At 40.1% G+C, this 22,744-nt stretch overlaps 2 protein-coding genes across 2 annotated transcripts; both read right to left on the minus strand.

Annotated features, from left to right (window-relative positions):
* Positions 1–369: 369 nt before the first annotated feature.
* Positions 370–16,166, minus strand: LOC137043687 (cytochrome P450 3A30-like). Its single transcript, XM_067420025.1, has 13 exons — positions 16,010–16,166; positions 4,742–4,835; positions 4,571–4,623; positions 3,718–3,817; positions 3,503–3,622; positions 3,215–3,305; positions 2,865–3,011; positions 2,655–2,776; positions 2,276–2,363; positions 2,034–2,194; positions 1,515–1,741; positions 1,214–1,376; positions 370–1,099 (listed from the first exon to the last, which is right to left on the minus strand). Exons 1-13 carry the CDS (start codon positions 16,072–16,074, stop codon positions 1,004–1,006), a joined length of 1,527 nt encoding a protein of 508 aa, XP_067276126.1. The 5' UTR covers positions 16,075–16,166; the 3' UTR covers positions 370–1,003.
* A 281-nt stretch (positions 16,167–16,447) lies between these two features.
* LOC137043694 (cytochrome P450 3A40-like) lies at positions 16,448–22,189 on the minus strand. Its single transcript, XM_067420035.1, has 14 exons — positions 22,101–22,189; positions 21,760–21,878; positions 21,444–21,537; positions 21,292–21,344; positions 20,574–20,673; positions 20,347–20,466; positions 19,870–19,955; positions 19,537–19,685; positions 18,698–18,822; positions 18,516–18,603; positions 18,274–18,434; positions 17,751–17,977; positions 17,447–17,609; positions 16,448–17,323 (listed from the first exon to the last, which is right to left on the minus strand). Exons 2-14 carry the CDS (start codon positions 21,825–21,827, stop codon positions 17,237–17,239), a joined length of 1,521 nt encoding a protein of 506 aa, XP_067276136.1. The 5' UTR covers positions 21,828–21,878; positions 22,101–22,189; the 3' UTR covers positions 16,448–17,236.
* Positions 22,190–22,744: the final 555 nt, after the last annotated feature.

Here is a 22,744-nt window from a genome sequence, read left to right on the forward strand (position 1 = left end):
ATCTTACATGGACTTTGAAAACTTCCTTTGAAAAAACGAAACAAAAAATCCTACCTGGATTATTTTACTAAAAACTTTAACAATATTCCTTTACGGTCTTTGTCATTTTTATGGGATTCTTAAATGTTTTGATTAGGATCAGGCAATGGTTTGCAGAATTTCTAGGTCAAAACCAAAAACTTAGTCTGCTGGGAGATGAGTCAGCACAGGAAGTGGGAAAGAAAAATGCTGTTGATTTCTCAAATTAAACCATGGTCTTGACCCTATAAAATGTGTCCAACAATGCTGAAAAGCATTTTGATTTACTCAGAGTTGCACATGCAACCTCTCACATGTCACAGAAAGACAAGAACATTTTTAAATATGAAATGGGGAAAAAGGCTTTAATGTAAATTGGAGTTACAGCTGGTTACAATACATTCACTGCTGAGGTATTCAGTGATGCAACATCAGCTAAAACATATGTGTATTGTATGAAATGTTTATTAATTCATCCATTTGATATTAATTCATCCATTTTGCCTGTTTTTGCCAAACGCCTTTTGCGCTTCCTGCTAATAATCCTGATTACCATACATAAGTAAATAACCCATTGAGGAGATCTAATCAATTTATGCTTTATGACGCAGCAAATTAACATAGTGTGTTACTCTTGATACAAATATTAAAGGTAGCTTGAAATCTAAAAAGAGAACATCATATAATATTAATTAATTAAGGTTAGTGAAATTAATGCATACTCCATTTTAAATGCTGAAAATATATTTTATTTTTTGTTTGGTTTTATAATGGTGGTTTTCCAGGGCATGGGCACACAATTAAGCCTGTAAGTGGTGAGAAAACAAATAATCTCTTCCTGTTTAGTTTTCATTACCAACTGAAATGCAAGACACTGGATTAATATCAAGGGCTTTCTGGGTGCAATGAACAGCAAAATGCCCATTTTCACAGAAAATATTTCTCAGATAGGAAACATTTTATGTGGAATAAAATAGTTTTGATGTTATGATATTATGTCTCTTTCCTTGTGAGATCTTGGTATGAACTTCAGCGTGATGGGAACCTTCGGCTGAAAAGCAACATTCAGCTCTAGAGGGATCTGTAAAAAATAAAGAGAGAGAGAGAAAACATTATTAACTCAAAAAGCAAAGCATAGTCTGTCTGACATACCTCATGTTTACAAACTCTACATAAAGAATATCAATGTGCCAACCTGTGTCTCTTTACATGTCTCCACAGTGAAGTTCTGAAGAAGCTTCACAACAAGAAGTTTCATGATCATTAGGGCAAATCTCATTCCAATGCAATTTCGAGGTCCGAGTCCAAAAGGCATGAAAGCGTACTGGTTAACCTCTGATTTACTGTCTGGGCTGAATCTGCAGAGAAATATTAGTGAGACTTTTAGTTTAGCAGTTCTAGTTTTGAGCTTAAATGTGGTTATAAATCACAAGATTAATATGTGAGAAAAAGTGAAGTGAGAAAAATTGTGGCTGTGAAAGAAATGTTCACATTACCTCTCCGGCCTGAACTCATCAGGAGAATCCCAAAGCTGCGGGTCACGGCATAAAACATATGTAGGAATTCCAACCAGAGTGTCTTTTGGTATTGTCACGCCATTGATCTCCACGGTCTTCTTACAGGACCGCTCCAAGCGCGGGGCCGTGGGAAGGAGACGCATTGATTCGTTGATGGCCATTTCCAAGTAATCCATTTTCATCAATGCATCATATGTGATGGAAGACTGAAAAACAAAACATGCCCAATTTATGACTTTGTTTTAAACATACTTCCTGTTCCTCATGTAAAACAATTGAACTCTAAATTCTAAAACTGCCTTAAAAATAGTTTCCTAACACCAGGGGTTCTGGCCCTCAAAATACACTTTCCTGCAGAGGTGACCTAAAACCTTGATTAACTTCTTCAGATGTGTTTGATTAGTGTTGGAGCAAAAGGAAAGTGGGCCTTGAGTGCCAGAGTTCAGAACCCTTGCTTTACACAAAACCTGTGAACACAGCAGAAGCCGGTGCGCTTACATCAAGAGGGAAGTTTGTGTCGATCTCCTCAACCAGCTTTTCCAGGCTGTCTGGATTAGTCGCTAGATTATAGAGGAGGAAAGTGAGAGTGGTGCTTGTAGTCTCATAACCTCCAAGGATGAACACGAAGGACTGGGAGAGAATCTCATGGTCTGTTAGTCCTGTTGAAGTCACAAAACAGTATATTTGAAAACAAGTTCATGTGCATTTGAACGTGTTATTTCTGTATCTGTCTCTCAAACCTTTTACTGGTTGTTCACTTGTGGAGTCCTTAGCTTGATCATCAGATATTTGACTCTGGATCATGAGCTTCAGAAAATCTACTCGACCCTGATTAAAAAGACATTGGCACTATTATTGCCAGATCGGCCCAACAGTGAGAATGACTGTATACTCTTAAAAATAAATGTTCTTTATTGGACTCAACAGTTCCATATATAACCTTTAACATTCCTAGAACTTTACCACTGCATTCAAGGTATAGTGAAAAAGTATAGTTTTTTTTTTTTTTAAAGAACTGTTCTCTGGGGAACCCAAAATGGTTCTTCTATGGCATCACTGTGAACACCCTATTGGAACCTTTATTTTTTAAGAGTGTTGAAAAGTGAAATACTGACATACATCTGATTCCTTGTGCTCGTCCTTAATCTTTCTCAGGACACTGTAGAAAAAATCCATAGACGACCTTGAAAAAAGACTTATACCCAATTTGCTCAAAAGATTTGCAAAAGGGGGAAACAAAACTGAAATAAGAAAATTAATTCATTAATTGTTTCTCTTTTCATTATTCCTTTTTTATTTTCTATGTTCATTATACAAACAATGACATACGTATTAGCAGAAAGAGAGGACTGAAGACATTAAACTGGAGAAATTTCTTGATGTTAGTGACGAAAGGATCATCTGCCTTGTTTATGGAGTCCATGTCAACACTAAAGGAGGAGCTGGTGACGACATCCAAACTGTATGGAGCAACAACTCTGGAATAAATGTTTTTATTTTATTAAAGAGGTAACCACATGTAATTATGTATAAATGTTCATTTATAAACAAAACAACAATAAGAAACAAATGATAATAATTTAGTGAAAGATGTGCTGTAAATGATTAGTTAAGTTCATGATTCACAGTGAATGCTCATTAGGTTTTAAAGTTATGCACTATTTAAAGACAGATGTAACATACTCTTTTATTTTTCACTGCCTGCTCGTGGTCTCGATTTTGCATATTTTTAATAAAACGATCTGCATGCGTCACAGCTATGGGAAATATCTGAAACATATTTAGAAAATAAGTGTTAGTTACATAAGTCCATGCGAGCAAAAATAATATAATAAAATGAATTGGCCTTTGCATCATCTCTATTTAAATCTTTAAACCACAGATTACTTTTTACTGTTCTATAGAGAAGAATAATGGGACTAGACTTGAATATATAATACAGCTCATATTATGGACCTTTACTATACCTCCTTCAGTCGTCCACTTGTGAAATACGGGGATAGTGAACTGCGGATTCTCTTCCATCTCTCATCTTGAACCATAATTATGCCATCACTTAAGGGGCCGGCCAGATCTACTTTTCTAATCTGTACAAAATTAGGATCTTTACTGGATCTTCAACGGTCTCTGTACTTTCGTTGTACAAAATTGTGTGCGTGTGTGCATGTGTGTGTGCGCTTACCCTTCTGTTAGTGAATATAGAATAACATTCTTTCACCATAACGGTTTTAATAATGTCCAGATCAGTGACCATTAGTATTGGCAGTCTTCCATCATAAATCCTGAGCAATAAAAGTAATATAGAGTAGTTTGCATTCACAGTGATCCAGTCATTTAATAAAATAATAGATGATGTACTTTCTACAATAGGTTTGTAGTTTCTTCATTTATATTAAAATTTGAATAAATGTCATCTATACAGTGACATTACATTTCATTCCACTGTATTAATGTGTATATAGTTGTGGTCAGAATTATTGGCGCCCCTGGTGCCTATGATCAAAGATAAATCACAAAAGACCTACATCACCACATGTTGTTTGGGAGGGTTTCAAGAAAAATCCTTCCTCCTCATCCAGAAATATTTATAAAATATTTCATATTTCAAACTCCAGCATATTCAATTGTCCGACACAAAGAAAATTAGTGGGTGAACTGAAGAGAAGCACCAACATGGATCTGGGAATCTGAAGCATCTGGAGAGATTCTGTATGGAGCAATGGTCTCTGATCTCTTGTCAGATGTTCTCCAAACTCATCAGTCATTGTAGAAGAAGAATCAGAACTATTATCATGGCAAAAAGTATTGAATAAAAGGTTTCCAATAATTATGGCTAGCATTTCATAATGTGAATTTCCCTATTTTTTCCCTACAGGCCTATTTTTTCCAGGGGTGCCAATAATTCGGGCCACAAATGTATATAGCTGGAATGACAACGTTACATACTATTAATTCATATTTATATAACTATCAATTTGATGTAAAGGCTGACATTCTTTAAACAAAGTACATCGAAAAACTATATCTAGACTCACCCCCAAACTTTTCCATACTTCTTAGCACACTCCATATCAAAATTGCACAAACCCTAAAATACATTTGCATATGGACAAATAATCAATGAATTAGAGTCATATTGCTCCAGCATCATGAGTAATGCATAACCATGGTATAACCATTAAGCAGTTGCATAATGAATTACTCACTTTAGTGTATGAGAGAAGTGTGCCAATGAAAGGCCAAGGTCTTGGTCCTGGAATGCCCAGTTTTTTGAAAAATCCATGTGGCCAAACACCGTAACTACAGTGTGATAAATTAAGCAATTATAACACTACAAACAAATAATAACTAAAATGAGACACATTAGATACAGATCGATGAATGACAGATAAGGATTACTATTTTTTTTCTCCTTCTCTACTTTCTATAATAGAATGTAAATGCAAATGCAATGATGTACTCATCTTAAGAATGTAATTGGGGGCAGAGATCACCAATTCCCCCAATGCTGCGGCAAAAATGGTGGAGAAATATCAGAAAGGAGTTTGAAGTTATCATCATCTACAGTGCATTGTATCATCCAAAGATTAAAAGAATCTGGAACAATCTTGTGCGTAAGGGTTAAGGCCAGAAAACCATACTGGATGCCCGTGATCTTTAGGCCCTTAAACGGCACTGCATCACATACAGGAATGCTACTGTAATGGAAATCACAACATGTGCTCAGAAATACTTCCAGAAAACATTATGAACACAATCCACCGTGTCATTCGCAATTGCCAGCTAAAACTATATAGATAAAAAAAGAAGCCATATCTAAACATGATCCAGAAGCGCAGGCGTTTTCTCTGGGCCAAGGCTCATTTAAAATGGACTGTGGCAAAGTGGAAAACTGCTCTGTGGTCAGACGAATCAAAATTTGAACTTCTTTATGAAAAACTGGGACGCCATGTCATCCGGACTAAAGAGGACAAGGACAACCCAAGTTATCAGCACTCAGTTCAGAAGCCTGCATCTCTGATGGCATGGGGTTGCATGAGTGTGTGTGGCATGGGCAGCTTACACATCTGGAAAGGCACAATGAATGTTGAAAGGTATATCCAAGTTCTAGAACAACATATGCTCCCATCTAGACGTTGTCTCTTTCAGGGAACACCTTGCATTTTCCAACATGACAATGCCAGACCACTTACTGCATCAATTACAACATCATGGCTGTGTAGAAGAAGGATCTGGGTACTGAAATAGCCAACCTGCAGTCCAGATCTTTCACCCATAGAAAACATTTGGCACATCATAAAGTGGAAGATATGACAAAGAAGACCTAAGACAGTTGAGCAATTAGAAGCCTGTATTAGACAAGAATGGGAAAACATTCCTATTCCTAAACTTAGGGTGTACTCACACTAGGCACGGTTGCCATGAACTGGGCCTGAGTACGATTGTCCCCCCTCCCCACTCCCCCGCTGGCCTGCACTCACATAGGGTTTCAGCATTTGTGCCGGAGCACGCTTACGTCATTATGGTGCGACGGTTTCGGGTTTCAGCATTCGTGCCGGAGCACGCTTACGTCATTATGGTGCGACGGTTTTGGGATAAACAGGAAGAGCGGCGCTCTCTGAACACAATGGAGTCCATCTCTCTGTTTTCTTTGTGGATAATTTTGTGTCGTTTGGTCCATGGTGGTCCACAGCCCTCTCACAGCCTGTTGTGATGTGTCGCCTTAGTGGTGCGAAAATGTTCACGTAATCGTGCTGCTCGTATTATGAGGTTTGCAAGGTACCAGCTGAAGTGCAGCAAGGACTTTGCAGCTTTGATTACGGACTCCAGCACGGTTAGCGCTCACACTGCATGTGAACCGCGCCCGAATCCAACTGAACCGTGCTCTGGCCCACCTCTTCCAAGCGCGCCAGGGCCGGCTAATCGAGCCGCGTCCGGGCACGGTTCGGAGCACTCACACTAGTCAAACGAACCGCGCTTTGGTAGTCAAACGCACTCGGGCACGGTTCAAACTGGCTAGTGTGAGTAAAGCCTAAAGCAACTTGTCTCCTCAGTCCCCAGACGTTTGCAGACTGTTATAAAAAGAAGAGGGGATGCCACACTGGTAAACATGTCCCAACTTGTGTTGATGCCTTATTTTCCCTTAAAATTATATATTTTCTCAGCTTAAACATTTCATGTCATCCATGCTGCATTCTGAAAAAGTTATTGAAATTTGAAACATCATTGCATTCTGTTTTTATTCACAATTTGTACAGTCCCAACTTTTTTGTAAACATGAGCGCACGCACGCACATGTCTGGTTCACTATCTTTGTGGGCAATCTCCAAAACTCTAAACCTACCCATCACAGGAAACATTCTGCATTTCTACATTTTCAAAAATGTATGATTTAAAAGCTTTTTGAAAATTGTAGGTGATCTCAGGTTTTACTCTCCTTATGGGGACATTTGGTCCCCACAATGTAATATAAACAAGGACACACACACACACACACACACACACACACACACACACACACACACACACACACACACACACACACACACACACACACACACACACACACACACACACACACACACACACACGTCTGGTTCTCTATCTCTGTGGGGACTCTCCATAGACATAATGGTTTTTATACCATACAAACTGTACATTCTCTCCCTCTACACTGCCCCTACCCCTTAACCTACCCATCACATGAAACATTCTGCATTTTTACTTTTTCAAAAAAACTCATCCTGTATGATTTATAAGCCTTTTGAAAAGTGGGGACTGCTGGCTGGTCCCCACAATGACCACAATGATGGTTTTACTATCCGTATGGGGACATTTGATTCCCACAATGTAATATAAGCAAGGACAAACACACACACACACACGCACACGTTTTATCCAAAAGGACACAACATTATTAAGTACACCAGTGACCAAAAGGTCAAAATATCAACATTTTAAGAGAAACGTCTCGGTTACATATGGTAACCCTCGTTCCCTGAAGGAGGGAACGAAGACGTACGTCGGACGTCACTGACGAATTGGGATCACTTCTGGGAGCCCCTATCAGCTTTGAGATATAGAGAACGTAGGCATAAAGCGGAAGCGACTGCCACGCACCATTGTTTTTCACTGAGGAGCTGAACTAGAGACTCTGCCTGCAGTGATGGTACAGCAACTGTGCCGATGGGACGTGCGTATCTGTCAGTGAGGCGCCACGAGCCAATGCCCAGGAAGAGGCCACACCCCTGGTGGAGTGGGCTCTAACCCCCAGAGTTAAGTCCCAAGAGGGTATAGAGGGAGGGCGAGCTGAACCGACCGTACACCTTCGGGGGTCTTCTCGGTGAGAAGAGTACCAGTCGAAGACCAGGTTCCACTTCAACGCATAGAGTCGTCTCGTAGAGGGAGCTCTAGCGGAAGTGATGGTGTCCACCGCAGCCTGTGGTAAGTCACCTAGAACCTCCGTGTCCCGTCCAGGGACCAGACATGGAGTTTACAGAGGTCTGGACACGGGTGCCAGAGGGTGCCCCGTCTCTGAGTCAGGAGGTCCTTCCTCAGAGGAATGGGCCAAGGAGGTAATGTCACGAGGAGCACTAGTTCCGGGAACCAAGTCCTGTTGGGCCAATACGGCATTACCAACAGGACCTGCTCCTTGTTCTCCTTGACTTTTGCACATAGTCTGTGCGAGAAGGCTCACTTGGGGAAACGCATACTTGCGTAGGCCCGAGGCCAGTTGTGTGCCAGGGAGTCCGTGCCGAGGGTCCCCTCGGTCAGGGAGTAGAACAACTGGCAGTGGGCCGAGTCCGGGGCGGCAAACAGGTCTACCTGTGCGGTCCCGAAGCGGCTCCATATAAGCTGTACCTCCTGGGGATAGAGTCTCCACTCTCCCCGGGCACCTGCTGATGTGAGAGCTCGTCAGCTGCACGATTGAGCAGGCCTGGAATGTGAGTGGTGCGAAGTGACCTCAGATGCTTCTGACTCCACAGAAGGAGATGGTGGGCGAGTTGAGATATGCGACCGGAGCGTAGACCACTTTGTTTGTTGATGTATACCGTGGCAGTGGTGCAGTGCTGTCCGTACAGACCAGAACGTGCATGCCTCTGAGCGGCCTCTTGAGGCGGCTGAGTGCAAGATGAACTGCTAACAACTCCAGGCAATTCATATGCCATTGCAGTTAAGGCCCCGTCCACAGACCCGAAACTGCAACCCGTTGTACTGGCACCCCAGCCGGTGGATGAGGCATCCGTGGAGACAACAGCATGCCTGGACACTTGTTCTAGGGGCACTTCTGCTCGTAGAAATGAAGGGTCCGACCACGGGCTAAGGTTTGGCGGCAACTCTGTGTCACTTGGACACGGAGGGATCCGCTGTGCCATGCCCATCTTGGGACTCGGTCGTGTAGCCAGCGTTGACGCTGTCTCATATGAAGCAACCTCAGCTGCATTACCGCGGCTGCGGATGCCATATGCCTCAGGAGCCTCTGAAAATGTTTCAGTGGTACCGCTGTTCTGCATTTGAATGTTTAATTCAAGCAGTTCAACACCGACTGGACGCACTCCTCGGTAAGGCGCACTGTCTGGGTGACCGAATCCAGCTCCATACCAAGAAAAGAGATCCTCTGCGTGAGGCAGAGTTTTCTCTTCTCTCAGTTGACCCGAAGCCCCCACTGGCTGAGGTGACTGAGCACCATGTCCCTGTGTTTGCACAACTGCCCTCCCGACTAGGCAAAGACCAGTCAGCCGTCGACATAGTTGGGGATGCAAACACCACGCCCTCTCATGGGAGCAATGGCCGCCTATGTGACCTTCGTGAAGATGCGGGGTGACAGGGCTAGCCCAAAGGGTAAGACTTTGTACTGATATGCTCACCGTCAAAAACACAAAGTGAAGGATGTGTCGAGGGAGAATTGAGACATGATAGTATGTGTTCTTCAGGTTGATCGCTGCAAATCAATCTTGGAGACTGACGCACCTGAAGAAGCATTTCTGCGTGAGCATCTTAAACAGCAGCCTGTGAAGGGACTGGTTCAAGAACCGCAGGTCCAAGATCGTCCGTAACCCGCCGTTTACCTTGGGTACAATGAAGTACGGGCTGTAGAAGCCAGTCTTCATATCGGCTGGAGGGACCAGCTCAATCGAACCTACTGGTGAAGGACGTGATCTCCGCCTGAAGCACAGGGCACCATCCTTCGACATGGAGGTGAAGTGGACACCCCTGAACTTGGGGGGACGCCAGGCAAACTGAATGTGGGGAGGCCCCTGTTGGTGATTGAAGAGACGCCTGAGGGTGACAAGGCATGTCAGCGTCGAACACAACCAAGCGCGCTCTCTTAGCACCCAGCGGAATCAGAACTGCTCTTAAAAATTTTGAATTTTGGGTACCACTGGCTGTTTTAAACACCAGTGGCGGAACAGAATTTACCAATGGTTCTCCACCCGGCCCTCCTCTGGGGAAGAGAAGCCTGTGACCAAATCTGGGTGACCCATCCCAGTGGCATCGTGGGGCTGATGCCCATGGTGTACGAGCAGACTGAGTGGGTCGCCAATGTTTCTGGACCAGGGTGGACATCGTCTGGCCAAGTGCCAGCGCTGTGACTTTAAATATAAATCAATCACTGTACGCAGCTCAACCTTGGCTCTGAACTACCCTCGTGCACTAAGGGTGCTGGGCAGAGGCAGCCTGCCAGTGGCACTGCCACCCCACCGATGAGGGCATTAAGAGAGAGCAATAACTTTACACAGATTTGCCCTATTCTGGCACCAATGGCTCCAGATGTGCCCTATTCTGGCACCAATGGCTCCACACGGCCAAAGCCTTCCCAATGCACATCCGGAAAAAAGGCAATGGGGTGGGCAAGGCAATTCCTGCATTGCACTACGCCTCTGCCAGCCGGGAAAGTATGGCTGTCAAGTATGAATGTGATTCAGCATGAGCACCCCCTATTATAGTGGGAATCTCAGCATCATTTTCAACACATACAGTGGGGATCGAAAGTTTGGGCACCCCCTGGTAATTTTTTTAATTAATATGCATAAAGATGCCAAGAAAAGATGGAAAAATCTCCAAAAGGCATCAAATGACAGATTAGACATTCTTATAATAACTCAAAAAAGTTAGATTTTATTTCCATTATTTACACTTTCAAAATAATAGAAAACAAAAAAAATGCCGTCTGCAAAAGTTTGGGGGCACCCTGCAGAGTTAATACTTTGTACTGCCCCCTTTGGCAAGTGTCACAGCTTGTAAAGGCTTTTTGTAGCTAGCCAAGAGTCTTTCAATTCTCTTTGGATGTATCTTCGCCCATTCTTCCTTACAAAAGTCTTCCAGTTCTTTGAGATTTCAGGGCTGTCTGTTACGCACTGCTCTTTTAAGGTCTATCCATTGAGTTTCAATCATGTTGAGGTCAGGAAATTGTGAAGGCTATGGGAAAACCTTCAGTTTATGCCTCTTTATGTAATCCACCGTAGATTTTGAGGTGTGTTTAGGATCATTATCCATTTGTAGAAGCCATCCTCTCTTTAACTTCAGCTTTTTCACAGATGGCATCAAGTTAGCATCCAAAATTTGCTGAAATTTTATTGAATCCATTTTTCCTTATACTCGTGAAATGTTCCCTGTGCCACTGGCTGCAATACAACCCCAAAGCATGATCGATCCACCCCAATGCTTAATAGTTGGACAGAGGTTCTTTTCATTAAATTCTGTGCCCTTTCTTCTCCAAACATACCTTTGCTCATTCTGACATACCTTTGCTCAAAGTTATATTTTAACCTCATCGGTCCACAGAACTTGTTTCCAAAATGCATCAGGCTTGTCTATATGTTCACTTGCAAACTTTAAACACTGATTTTTGTGTTGAGGACATAGAAGAGGTTTTATTCTGATGACTCTTCCATGAAGACCATATTTGTACAAGTATCTCTTTGTAGTGGAATAGTGTACCACAACTCCAGTGTCTGCCAGATCCTTCTGGAGGGATCGTGCAGTCAAACATGGGTTTTGACTTGCTTTTCTCACAATCCTGCAAGCTGTTCTGTCTGATATTTTTCTTGGTCTTCCAGATCTTGCTTTAACTTCCACTCTTCCTGATAACTGCCATTTCTTAGTTACATTCCGAACAGAGGATATTGACATCTGAATACGCTTTGCTATCTTTTTATAGCCTTCTCCTGCTTTGTGAGAGTCAACTATTTTCAGTTTCAGTTTTCTAGACAACTGCTTAGAAGAACATTTAAAACCTTTGAGACTGACATCACCTGGTCTATCCAGACGATGATTGACAACAATCCATGACACTGTCAGGTCTCAGCTTGCCAAAGGGGGTAGTACAAGGTATTAAATCTGCAGGGTGCCCAAACTTTTGCAGACACCCTTTTGTGGTTTTCTGTTATTTTGAAAGTGCAAATGATGGAAATAAAAGCTAACTTTTTTATATATATTATAAGAATGTCTAATCTGTCATTTTATGCCTTTTGGAGATTTTTCTATCTTTTCTTGGCTTCTTTATGCACATTAATACAAATTTTTACCCACCTACAAATACAGTCTCAGCATGCTGGGATGCCCTTGAGGAGTGGAGGGCCCACGGAGATGTATTCGGCAGGATGGTCCCACTATAACCCTCAGATCACCCAGGCTCATCAACCCGCACTGTCAGCCGGCAGCAGACGGCATAGCACGCTGAACACTCAAACCCTCACGGGGAAGAGACAAACAGTGCGCTGACGTGATCCCGTTCTCCTGAGAGAACATGGATCACCTACGAACGCAGTCTACACATTGTTATGCGAGAGGGCTCTGGGCCGTCAGGACAGGAAACGACCGACTCCAGAAACGTGCGGGTGGAATAATGTCTTGAAAAAGACATCGCACTGCTTTTTTAGAAGAAAACTTGCTCTTTTAAATGTGCTGAAGCACCCAGGAATGACCACGGCAAAACACAGGAGGGTAGTGCAACCCTGTGTATGCACCAAGCGGAAACCTCCTGCGATCTCTCTTGAAGCCAATACAGAAGTAATGTAAACTGCAATTTTTTAGACTGGCCACTAGAGACTGGCTCCAGAAGGGAGAATAATCTCATTAAGCCCCATGTTAAAATTCCCAACTTTACAGCAGAAAAAAACATGTTTACAGCTTGGTACAAATTGTGGTTTTGGCCTATACGGCTAATTTTGACCTTCATGACAACTGTGAGGGGGGTGATTTTTTTTATAACTCATTCATTTACGTTATATAAAGCCTTTAAGTTGTGCATAATTAAGGGCGTGGTTACTTTGAATGACAGGTGGATAGCCATTTATCCGCCGCCTAGTCATTGCGTCACCTAAGCTCCGCCCACATCCCGCCTTTTTGCCCATTTTCTGTTATCCGGGAGCGGCACGCGATGACTTGCTCACAAGATGGCAACGGCCAGCACGCCTCTACTTTAAGCTTCAGAACGGCTTATCAGAATCCTATGGGTGACGTCACGGACACTACATCCATATTTTTTTACAGTCTATGGTATGCACTCACCATTTGGAACGGCCTCACCCAAACAAACAGACCAAACAGTGCTGCGAAAACAGCAGTTTATCACTGTATCAGTGAGGTCACAGCCGTTGCTAATCGTGCCATCTCACCCAGCACTCAAAGAAGCCTCTCGTTCTCTGTCTTTCTCTCTCTGCTGAAGCAGGAACAGTCTTCTTCATCAACACCGTGTTTGGCTCTGAAGTGAATGACAATGGTGCGTGGCGATCGCTTCCGCTTTATGCCTGCGCCACGGGGTGGTGCGATGTGCAAAGCACGCACGCCAATAGTCATTGGCCTTTCTCTATATCTCGAAGCTGATAGGGGCTCCCAGAAGTGATCCCAATTCATCTGTGATGTCCGAGGTACGTCGAACATGACAGACTGAAAGGGAACTTACTGATCTTTGCACCTGTTTTGGGGCTCTTTCAGAGACTTTTGTTTTGATACAATATTATGTCACATGACATGCCTTTATGTCTCAAATGCATTATGGTCCAAAATGGTCACTGATGTCTTATCCAGGAATGGCATTATAGAAATCACATTTGTGTCATATTTTTGGATTCAAATTTTAAGCCAGGTCAGCTACCCGGAACAACATTTTGGAACATTTGAGCGCAACAGTTCCTTAAAGGTCCCGTTCTTCGCGTGTTTTCGAAGCTTTGATTATGTTTACAGTTTGCAATATAACATGAGTTCATGTTTTGCGTGTAAAAAAACAGTATTTTTCACACAATTGACTTATCTGTACACCGCTGTTTCTTCTGTCCTAAAAATGGCCTGATGATTTCCTTGTTCTATGAAGTCCCTCCTTCAGAAACACGTAACGAGTTCTGATTGGGCCAGCGCTTCCCGTGTTGTGATTGGACAGCAGCTTAGCGCACTTTGCCCGGAAATGTCCCGCCTCTTACCATAACGGGGAGATGCAAGCGTTGAATGCGTGCTCTTCTCCACGTGGGAGAGCAACAAGACCACGCCCCCTATTTTGCGTGCTCTTGTGGGCGGAGGGTTAGTCAACAAACGGTTCTAGTGACGTCATTCATGAAGGAAGTGCAGGGGTGTAGTCCAAACCGGCCGTTTGCTGTAGGCTTTGAAAGGGAACTTCTGTTAAATAAAATATCTCGCTTGGCATTGAACTTTGAGCTTTATAATTTTACAGGTATTATTTATGCTCCAACAGCAACATTTCACACTAACTAAAGTTTGAAAGATGGAATCGCGAAGAATGGGACCTTTAAAGTTTAGTCATTTATAATGAATACTCACATGAGTAATTAAGAGGGGGAAGTTAAGTCATTTAATTTAATGTATATAAAATGTGTATATTTTGAATATTATGAATGTGCTTTGCACGCCAGAATTAACATGCCACATCATTGACTTTAGCTCAGCCTTCAATACCACCATCCCCGATCTTCTCGTACCCAAACTAAACTAGCTCTCCGTGTGCACCCCAATCTGTCAGTGGAACGCTAGCTTTCTGACAGGTAGGCAGCAGATAGTGACAATGGGGAACCTCACATTGGACCTTCACTATCAGCACTGGCACTACTCAGCGTTGCATGCTCTTCTCATAGCTCTAATGCATATACTCAAATTACTGCACCTCTAAAGACACATCTGTCAAGCTCCTGAAGTTTGCACAGCCATCTGCCTCATCCAGGACAGCGATAGGATAGGATATTCAGATAAGAGGTCATACAGCTGGCTGTCTGATGTAGTCATAACAATCTGGAGCTGAACACACTCAAAACAGTTGAGATGATTGAGGACTTACACCCCATCACTCACTCCACTCCCCATCATGGACAGCACTGTGGCAGCAGTTTCATCTGAGTCATTCAGTTTCCTGGGATCCATCTCTCAGGATCTGAAGTGGGACACTCACATTGACGCCATTGTGAAAAAGGCCCAGCAGACGGTACATCCTTTGCTAACTGAGTAAGTTCAGCCTGTCACAGGAGCTGCAACTCAGTGCTACTCTGCAGTCAATGAGTCTATTCTCTGCACTTCTATATCTGTCTGGTTCTCCACAGATACCAATTCAGATATCAGAAGAATACAGCGGACAGTCCAGACTGCAGATTATTGACGCTCCTCTGCCCACCCTTCAGGACCTGTACTTTTACTCACCCTGACCACAACCTGTTTTGAACTGTTGCCATATGGACGGCGATTCAGGAACAGAAACAGCTTCTTCCCATAGGCCATATCCCTCCTAAACAGTTACCGGTAAATGCCTCCCAAGGAATATGCCTGTATGCTCAATACTCACCGATTGTTAGTGAAATATCTTTGGATATTTAGTTATTTATTATTATATTTATTCATATTATTCAAAATACTGTAAATATGTTCAGAAATTGTAAATAAGTTTTCTTATGCGTGCAAGCCCAAGTGGCAATATAGCCCTTTCTGATTCTGATTAATCTTTCCATATTCTAATCACAATTGAATTGTACAGCATGATAACATTTTTACCTGCAACTTATTTTTTTTTTTAAATAATTCATTTCAAATTTTATTTTATTTTTCATTTTCAAATTTAAATTTAGTATCCATACAAATGCTTATTCTATTGCGTCCACTTGACACACCCCAACTCCTAAACTCTGCTTAAAGAAAGTTTTCCACTCGCAAGTACGACTTAATGGTGGTGTCCATGTGCGTCCAACTCAAAAATACAATACAGCTGACATTTAACAATGTTTTGTTTATAGTAAAAGTGTAGTGAACTTTTTTTTTTTTTTTTTGCGAATTGATTGTCATTGGTATAACCACATGGTATAATACCATGGTTAAAACTTTAATTTCTTTTAATTATTCTTGTTAAAATCTCATTGCAACTTTAACACTATCCCAAACACATTACATTCAGTAAATCTGACTATAGACGTACGACTGAACAACGAACATTTATTCCTAGTAGGACTATACAGAACTAAGGATTATGAAATACTCACAGAAACAGGAGAGTTATGACCAGAACCACCAGGGTCCAGGTCACAGACAGAGGGAAGTCAATCATTGTAAGTCTGCTGAAGACTGCAGTCTCTCCAGTTCCAGATCCTCCAGAAGTCTCCAAGTCATAATGCACAGACGCTGTTGGGTTTGTTTTTATTCACGGCATGACCAGAATATGGGCGTGGTTTACAGGTGCTCAGGGAGACCAAATAAGGAATAAATCGATAGGTTTTGACACCTTTGACACTTATATTTACGTTTCCAGTTATCGTGGTATTAAGCCTTTAATTATTAATTCTTAACATTAATTAACATATATAAAAATGACGGAAAAAAGTAGTATCGTCTTAAAAGTGTCAAATTTAGTATCACATCACTCACCTAGAAGAGAGTAAAGCCTGATTTTGATATTTGCGACTAAATAAAAAAACCTCATGCACAGAATAACATAACATTGTTTATTGAACAGTGTACAGTGACACCCATTGGACAAAAAAGAAGCTGAGAGACTTTCATGAGTATAGTGGGACAAAACAGGCTGCAACAAGGATGGAGTTGGATCAAAACACATTAAGAAAAGGTATTTACCTACGACTTGATACCTCTCACTCAAAAGGGTACAATGTTGCCAAAGTTTGAATTTGTGAGTTTTCCTATTAAATTAAATCTTTATTACAAACAATAAACCTCCCTTGTGCTCCACTCTGTAGACTTCATCACTACTGTGAACAGCAGTTACCGTATGTACAGAGGGCACTATGTGTATGCTCAGCTGTATGCTGAAAACTTTTTTCTGCATACAGCTGAGTTTTTTCTTGTTTGAAAGATCTGTACTCAAATCTAATATCCCTGCATCATTTTTTTTTTTTTTTTTTTGCTATATTGACTGGGTAACAAATAACACTTGTCTTTTACAGCTACAATAATAACACTGCACTGCATTCATTGCTTATATTTTGCTTTATGAAATGTGTATAATTATACATTTTTTAATAATGTTTTATTTTTTACATTTTAAACTTTCTAAAACATGAATGGATCATGAAGAGCTCAAGGCTCAGCAAACCACGAGCACCATAAATCCAAAAGGGTGTATAAGGGGGAAAAAATAGCATAACTTAGATAAACTATACTGCATGCAATTTTCCAAGTGTTATATAACCTGTATAAAATCTTCTACACAATTATATAATTAAATGTTATGTTAAAATAAAATGTTCTGCATTTTATTGGTTTTCCTTGTGAGATCTTGGTATGAGCTTCAGTGTGATGGGAACCTTTGGCTGGAAAATAACATTCAGCTCTAGAGGTATCTGAAAATAAATAAGAGAAAATAAAGAATAGTGCATTTATAAATTAGTTTTAATTTAAGAGGCAAAGCACAGTCACCCACACATTCCTGATTGTCTCTACATGAAGAATATCAATGTACCAACCTGTGTCTCTTTACATGTCTCCACAGTGAAGTTCTGAAGAAGCTTCACAACAAGAAGTTTCATGATCATTAGGGCAAATCTCATTCCAATGCAATTTCGAGGTCCGAGTCCAAAAGGCATGAAAGCGTACTGGTTAACCTCTGATTTACTGTCTGGGCTGAATCTGCAGAGAAATATCAGAGACTTTTAGTTTAGCAATTCTAGTTGAGCTTAAATGTGGCATGTGGTTATAAATCACAAGATTAATATGTGAGAAAAAGTGAAGTGAGAAAAATTGTGGCTGCGAAAGAAATGTTCACATTACCTCTCCGGCCTGAACTCATCAGGAGAATCCCAAAGCTGTGGGTCACGGCATAAAACATATGTAGGAATTCCAACCAGAGTGTCTTTTGGTATTGTCACGCCATTGATCTCCACGGTCTTCTTACAGGACCGCTCCAAGCGCGGGGCCGTGGGAAGGAGACGCATTGATTCGTTGATGGCCATTTCCAAGTAATCCATTTTCATCAATGCATCATATGTGATGGAAGACTGAAAAACAAAACATGCCCAATGTATATTATGAATTTGTTTTAAACATACTTCCTGTTCCTCATGTAAAACAATTGAACTCTAAATTCTAAAACTGCCTTAAAATAGTTTCTTAACACCAGGGGTTCTGGCCCTCAAAATACACTTTCCTGCAGAGGTGACCTAAAACCTTGATTAACTTCTTCAGATGTGTTTGATTAGTGTTGGAGCAAAAGGAAAGTGGGCCTTGAGTGCCAGAGTTCAGAACCCTTGCTTTACACAAAACCTGTGAACACAGCAGAAGCCGGTGCGCTTACATCAAGAGGGAAGTTTGTGTCGATCTCCTCAACCAGCTTTTCCAGGCTGTCTGGATTAGTCGCTAGATTATAGAGGAGGAAAGTGAGAGTGGTGCTTGTGGTCTCATAACCTCCAAGGATGAAAACGAAGGACTGGGAGAGAATCTCATGGTCTGTTAGTCCTGTTGAATTCACAAAACAGTATATTTGAAAACAAGTTCATGTGCATTTGAACGTGTTATTTCTGTATCTGTCTCTCAAACCTTTTACTGGTTGGTCACTCGTGGAGTCCTTAGCTTGATCATCAGATATTTGACTCTGGATCATGAGCTTCAGAAAATCTACTCGACCCTGATTAAAAAGTCAAAGTTATAATCTACTGCGACATCAACATCTCTGCAAAATCTGAAGCTGTAGCTGAAAAGGGAAATGCTGATGAACGTACATCTGATTTCTTGTTGTGCTCATCTTTAATCTTTCTCAGGGCATTGTAGAAAAAATCCATAGACGACCTTGAAAAAAGACTTATACCCATTTTCCCCAAAATATTTGCAACAGAGGGAAATAATGCTGGAAAAGAGAGAGATTTTTTTTGAGTTTTTAAAGGAACACACCACTTTTTTTGAAAAAAGGGTAATTTTCCAACTCCCCTAGAGTTAAACAGTTGAGTTTTACTGTTTTCGAATCCAGCCTAAAAACTTTTCATTTTCTGTCGGTCTTAGTACACGATTTAACTACAGAAGAGAGGAAAATATCCTGGCCAAATTTGCCCATTGGCCTCTGTCCATCATGGCCTTCTAATCATCCCCCTCTCCTGATTGGCTTCATCACTCTGTCTCCTCTCCACCAATCAGCTGGTGTGTGGGGAGCGTTCTGGCGCAATATGGCTGCCATCGCATCATCCAGGTGGATGCTGCACATTGGTGGTGGTTTGAGGAGATTCCCCCCTTCATTGTAAAGTGTTTTGAGTGCCTAAAAAAAAGCGCTATATAAATTGAACAAATTATTATTTATATAATTTATATCAAAACTCTTTGGTCATTTTATGAGCGACATGCTAACAGTCTAATCAGATTCAATGATCTCTGTTAAGCTATAAACTATGTACAGCTATTGAAAACTGTAAAACTCAACTGTTTAATTCTAGGATATGCAGTTTAATTTATTTAAAAAATAATGGCATTTTACTTTAAAACTAATTATTAAAAAAAAAAAAAATTTAACATAAGATGCAAAACTGATTTAGAATGTAAATCAACATCTTAGAAGACAAAATAGACATACTTAGAAGCAGAATAATAGGACTGAACAGATTGAACTGAAAAAATTTCTTGATGTTAGTGACGAAAGGATCATCTGCGTTGTTTATGGAGTCAATGTCAACGCTAAAGGAGGAGCTGGTGACGACATCCAAACTGTATGGAGCAACAACTCTGGAATAAAAATAAAAAAAGTGTTGTTTTCTTATTAAAATATATTAGAGACAATATTACATGTGGTTTTCATTTATATACAAAACAACTACAAAAAAATATATATTTTACTGATTATCATTTAGTGAAAGATTTGCTATAACTTTATGACAGCGAATGCATTTTATGTTTTAAAGTAACATACTCTTTTATTTTAATTGCCTGCTCATGGTCTCGCTTTTGCATATTTTTAATAAAACGATCTGCATGCGTCACAGCTATGGGAAATATCTGAAATATTTAAAAAACAGTAAGTGTTAGTCACATAAATCTCATGTGAGCAAGAAATACAGTACAAAATATAATTATTATATAATAGTATAATAATTAAAATAGTATAATTTTTTGGAAAAAAAAACATTTAACTTCTATAAAGGAGTACAGAAAGACTAGATCCCAATATCTGAAACAGCTCATGTCAAAGGGACAGTTCACCCTAAGTTTGTTCCAATCTTGTGGAACAATACTAGACCCTATTGTATGAACAACAAAAAAAAAACCCACTAATATTTCTTCATAGTATCTTCTTGTAAAACAGGTTTGGAACAACATGAAGGCAAGTAAATTATGCCTATTTTCATGCTCGAATGAACTAACCCTTCATGAAAGACCCGTACTATACCTCTTTTAGTCGCCCACTTGTGAAATATGGAGAGAGTGAAGCTCGGATTCGTTTCCATCTCTCATCTTTAACTACAGTTATTCCATCAGAAAAGGGGCCGGCCAAGTCTGCATTTGTCTCCTGTACGAATTTCACAACAACAACAAAAAAATATATATATTTTTTTTTTACTGGGGAGTACAAGGAATCCTCAAATGTCTTGGAACTAACTGTGAAGGAGAGCTTACCCTTCTGTTAGTGAAGGTAGAAAAACAGTCTTTCACCATAATTGATTTGATCATTTCCAGATCAGTGACCATTAGTATTGGGAGTCTTCCATCATAAATCCTGAGCAATTTAAAGAATATATATTAGTTTACAATCACAGTAATGCAGGTAAATACCTACACGGCCATTGAAAATGTTGGGGTCTGTAAGACAAAAAAAATGTATTCAGCAAGGATGCATTACATCAAGAGTGTCAGTAAAAACATTCTATTCATCAACAGAAATTCTGATAATAAAATCCTTGATTATAATAATAATAATAATAATAACAACAACAACAAAATAATAATAAGTGTTTCTTGAGCAGCATATTAGAATGATTTCTGGATCATGTGCCTGAAGGAATAATGATGTGGAAAATTGACCTTTGATAAATAAATGACATTTTAAAATATATTCAAATATTAAACAAAAAAAAACAACAGTTATTTAAAACTAAAAAAAATTCTCAATATAGCTGTTTTACTGCATTTTTGATAAAATAAATGCAGCCTTAGTGAACATAAGAGACTCCTGTCAAAAAAACATCACCGATCTCAAACTTTTGGTAGTATACAGTGCACATAATTTTAACAATTTTAACAGTTAGTATTTGATTGCATATTAATGACAGATATTACAGTATTCAAGCTTTTCAACAGATTCTTTTAACAGAGTAAATGTATAACTGAGACTCACCCCCAAACTTTTCCATACTTCTTAGCACACTCCATATCAAAATTGCACAAACCCTAAAATACATTTGCATATGGACAATTAATCAATGAATAAGAGTAGTATTGCTCCAGAATACACGTTATTTTAAAGCAATTGCACAATGAATTACTCACTTTAGTGTATGAGAGAAATGTGCCAACGAAAGGCCAAGGTCTTGGTCCTGGAATTCCCAGTTTTTTGAAAAATCCATGTGGCCAAACACCGTAACTACAGTGTGATAAATTACAGACATCAAACTATAAACAACCAAGAGACACATTACATGTAGATGTAGATAAAGATCTTAAAGATAGTAACTGTACAGTGTGATGAAGTACACAAATATAAGAAAACAAACAACAACAAAATAAAAATGTGACACATTAAGTACAGATAAATGCTTATAACACAGATGGTTGATTTGGCCTGCTATTGTTTTTCAATACTCACATAAACAGGAGAGTTATGACCAGAACCACCAGGGTCCAGGTCACAGACAGAGGAGGGAAGTCAATCATTGTAAGTCAGCTGAAGTCTGCAGTCTCAGATGAAGTCATAATGCACAGACGCTGTTGGGTTTGTTTTTATTCACGGCAGACGGCGCATGACCAGAATATGGGCGTGGTTTATAGGTGCGCATGGAGACCAAATAAGGAAACATCTAAAGGTTATGACAACTTTGACGCTTATTTTTTCCGTTTTGAGTCATCGGTTTACTGCACTGACTAAAGATACAAAAAACGCAAACAAGTCTTAAGTGTCAAATACAGTATCACATTGATTTTACTCACCCTAGATAAGAGTAAAGCCTGCGTTAGATTACTGCGACTTAACAAAACCCAATTCCTCAGTGTTCTGTTGCACAATAACATAGGGCATGGGCGTCCTTTCATTGTGTTTAAACAGTTCATAGTGACACCGATTGGCCAAAAAGAGAAATGACTCTAGACTCTGAGTCTGATTCTTATTTTATCTACCTCAAATGCATGTTTCAGTCACAAGATGTTTCAATCCAGATAGAAAAAGTGTGTTGTTATGCTAAATCTTTATGAATGATGATTAGTGAAAGAAAGAACGTTTTCAGTTATTTCAATCTATTAAATTATAAAGAAGTAATTAGTATTGATGCTAGTTTGTATATTTCAGTGACGCATGCCCAGTATAAGGTGAATTCAGGTAAAGTGACTTTTGTTAAAAGATTTTGTTTTGTTTTCTTTATTACCTTTTTTAAGGTTTAACTATAATTTTGTCATTTGAATTCAGTTCATATAATGTGTTAGGCTATTTGCAAGGTATATCAATACACCTTTTGAGATTACACACTCTAGGCACGTATTTTCAGGTAAAGTATACCATCCCCTTATTTAAAAAATAAAAATAAAAATAAAAACAAAAAAAATCCTGTAGGCCATATTATTTTGAAATGATAAAAATG

The sequence above is a fragment of the Pseudorasbora parva genome, chromosome 2 (genome assembly GCF_024679245.1).
Source record: "Pseudorasbora parva isolate DD20220531a chromosome 2, ASM2467924v1, whole genome shotgun sequence".
Lineage (NCBI taxonomy): Eukaryota > Metazoa > Chordata > Actinopteri > Cypriniformes > Gobionidae > Pseudorasbora > Pseudorasbora parva.

Excerpts from the sequence above, each read along its gene's own strand:
- LOC137043687 (XM_067420025.1), bottom strand. The coding sequence starts at position 16,074 with ATGATTGACTTCCCTCTGTCTGTGACCTGGACCCTGGTGGTTCTGGTC. Across the intron at positions 3,818-4,570 it reads AAGTATGGAAAAGTTTGGGG|GATTTATGATGGAAGACTGC; the intron begins GTGAGTCTAGAT and ends TTTATTGCTCAG. Across the intron at positions 2,777-2,864 it reads TCCTCTCTTTCTGCTAATAC|TTTTGTTTCCCCCTTTTGCA; the intron begins GTATGTCATTGT and ends TTCTTATTTCAG.
- LOC137043694 (XM_067420035.1), bottom strand. The coding sequence starts at position 21,827 with ATGATTGACTTCCCTCCTCTGTCTGTGACCTGGACCCTGGTGGTTCTG. Across the intron at positions 20,674-21,291 it reads AAGTATGGAAAAGTTTGGGG|GATTTATGATGGAAGACTCC; the intron begins GTGAGTCTCAGT and ends TAAATTGCTCAG. Across the intron at positions 18,435-18,515 it reads GAGTGACCAACCAGTAAAAG|GACTAACAGACCATGAGATT; the intron begins GTTTGAGAGACA and ends TGAATTCAACAG.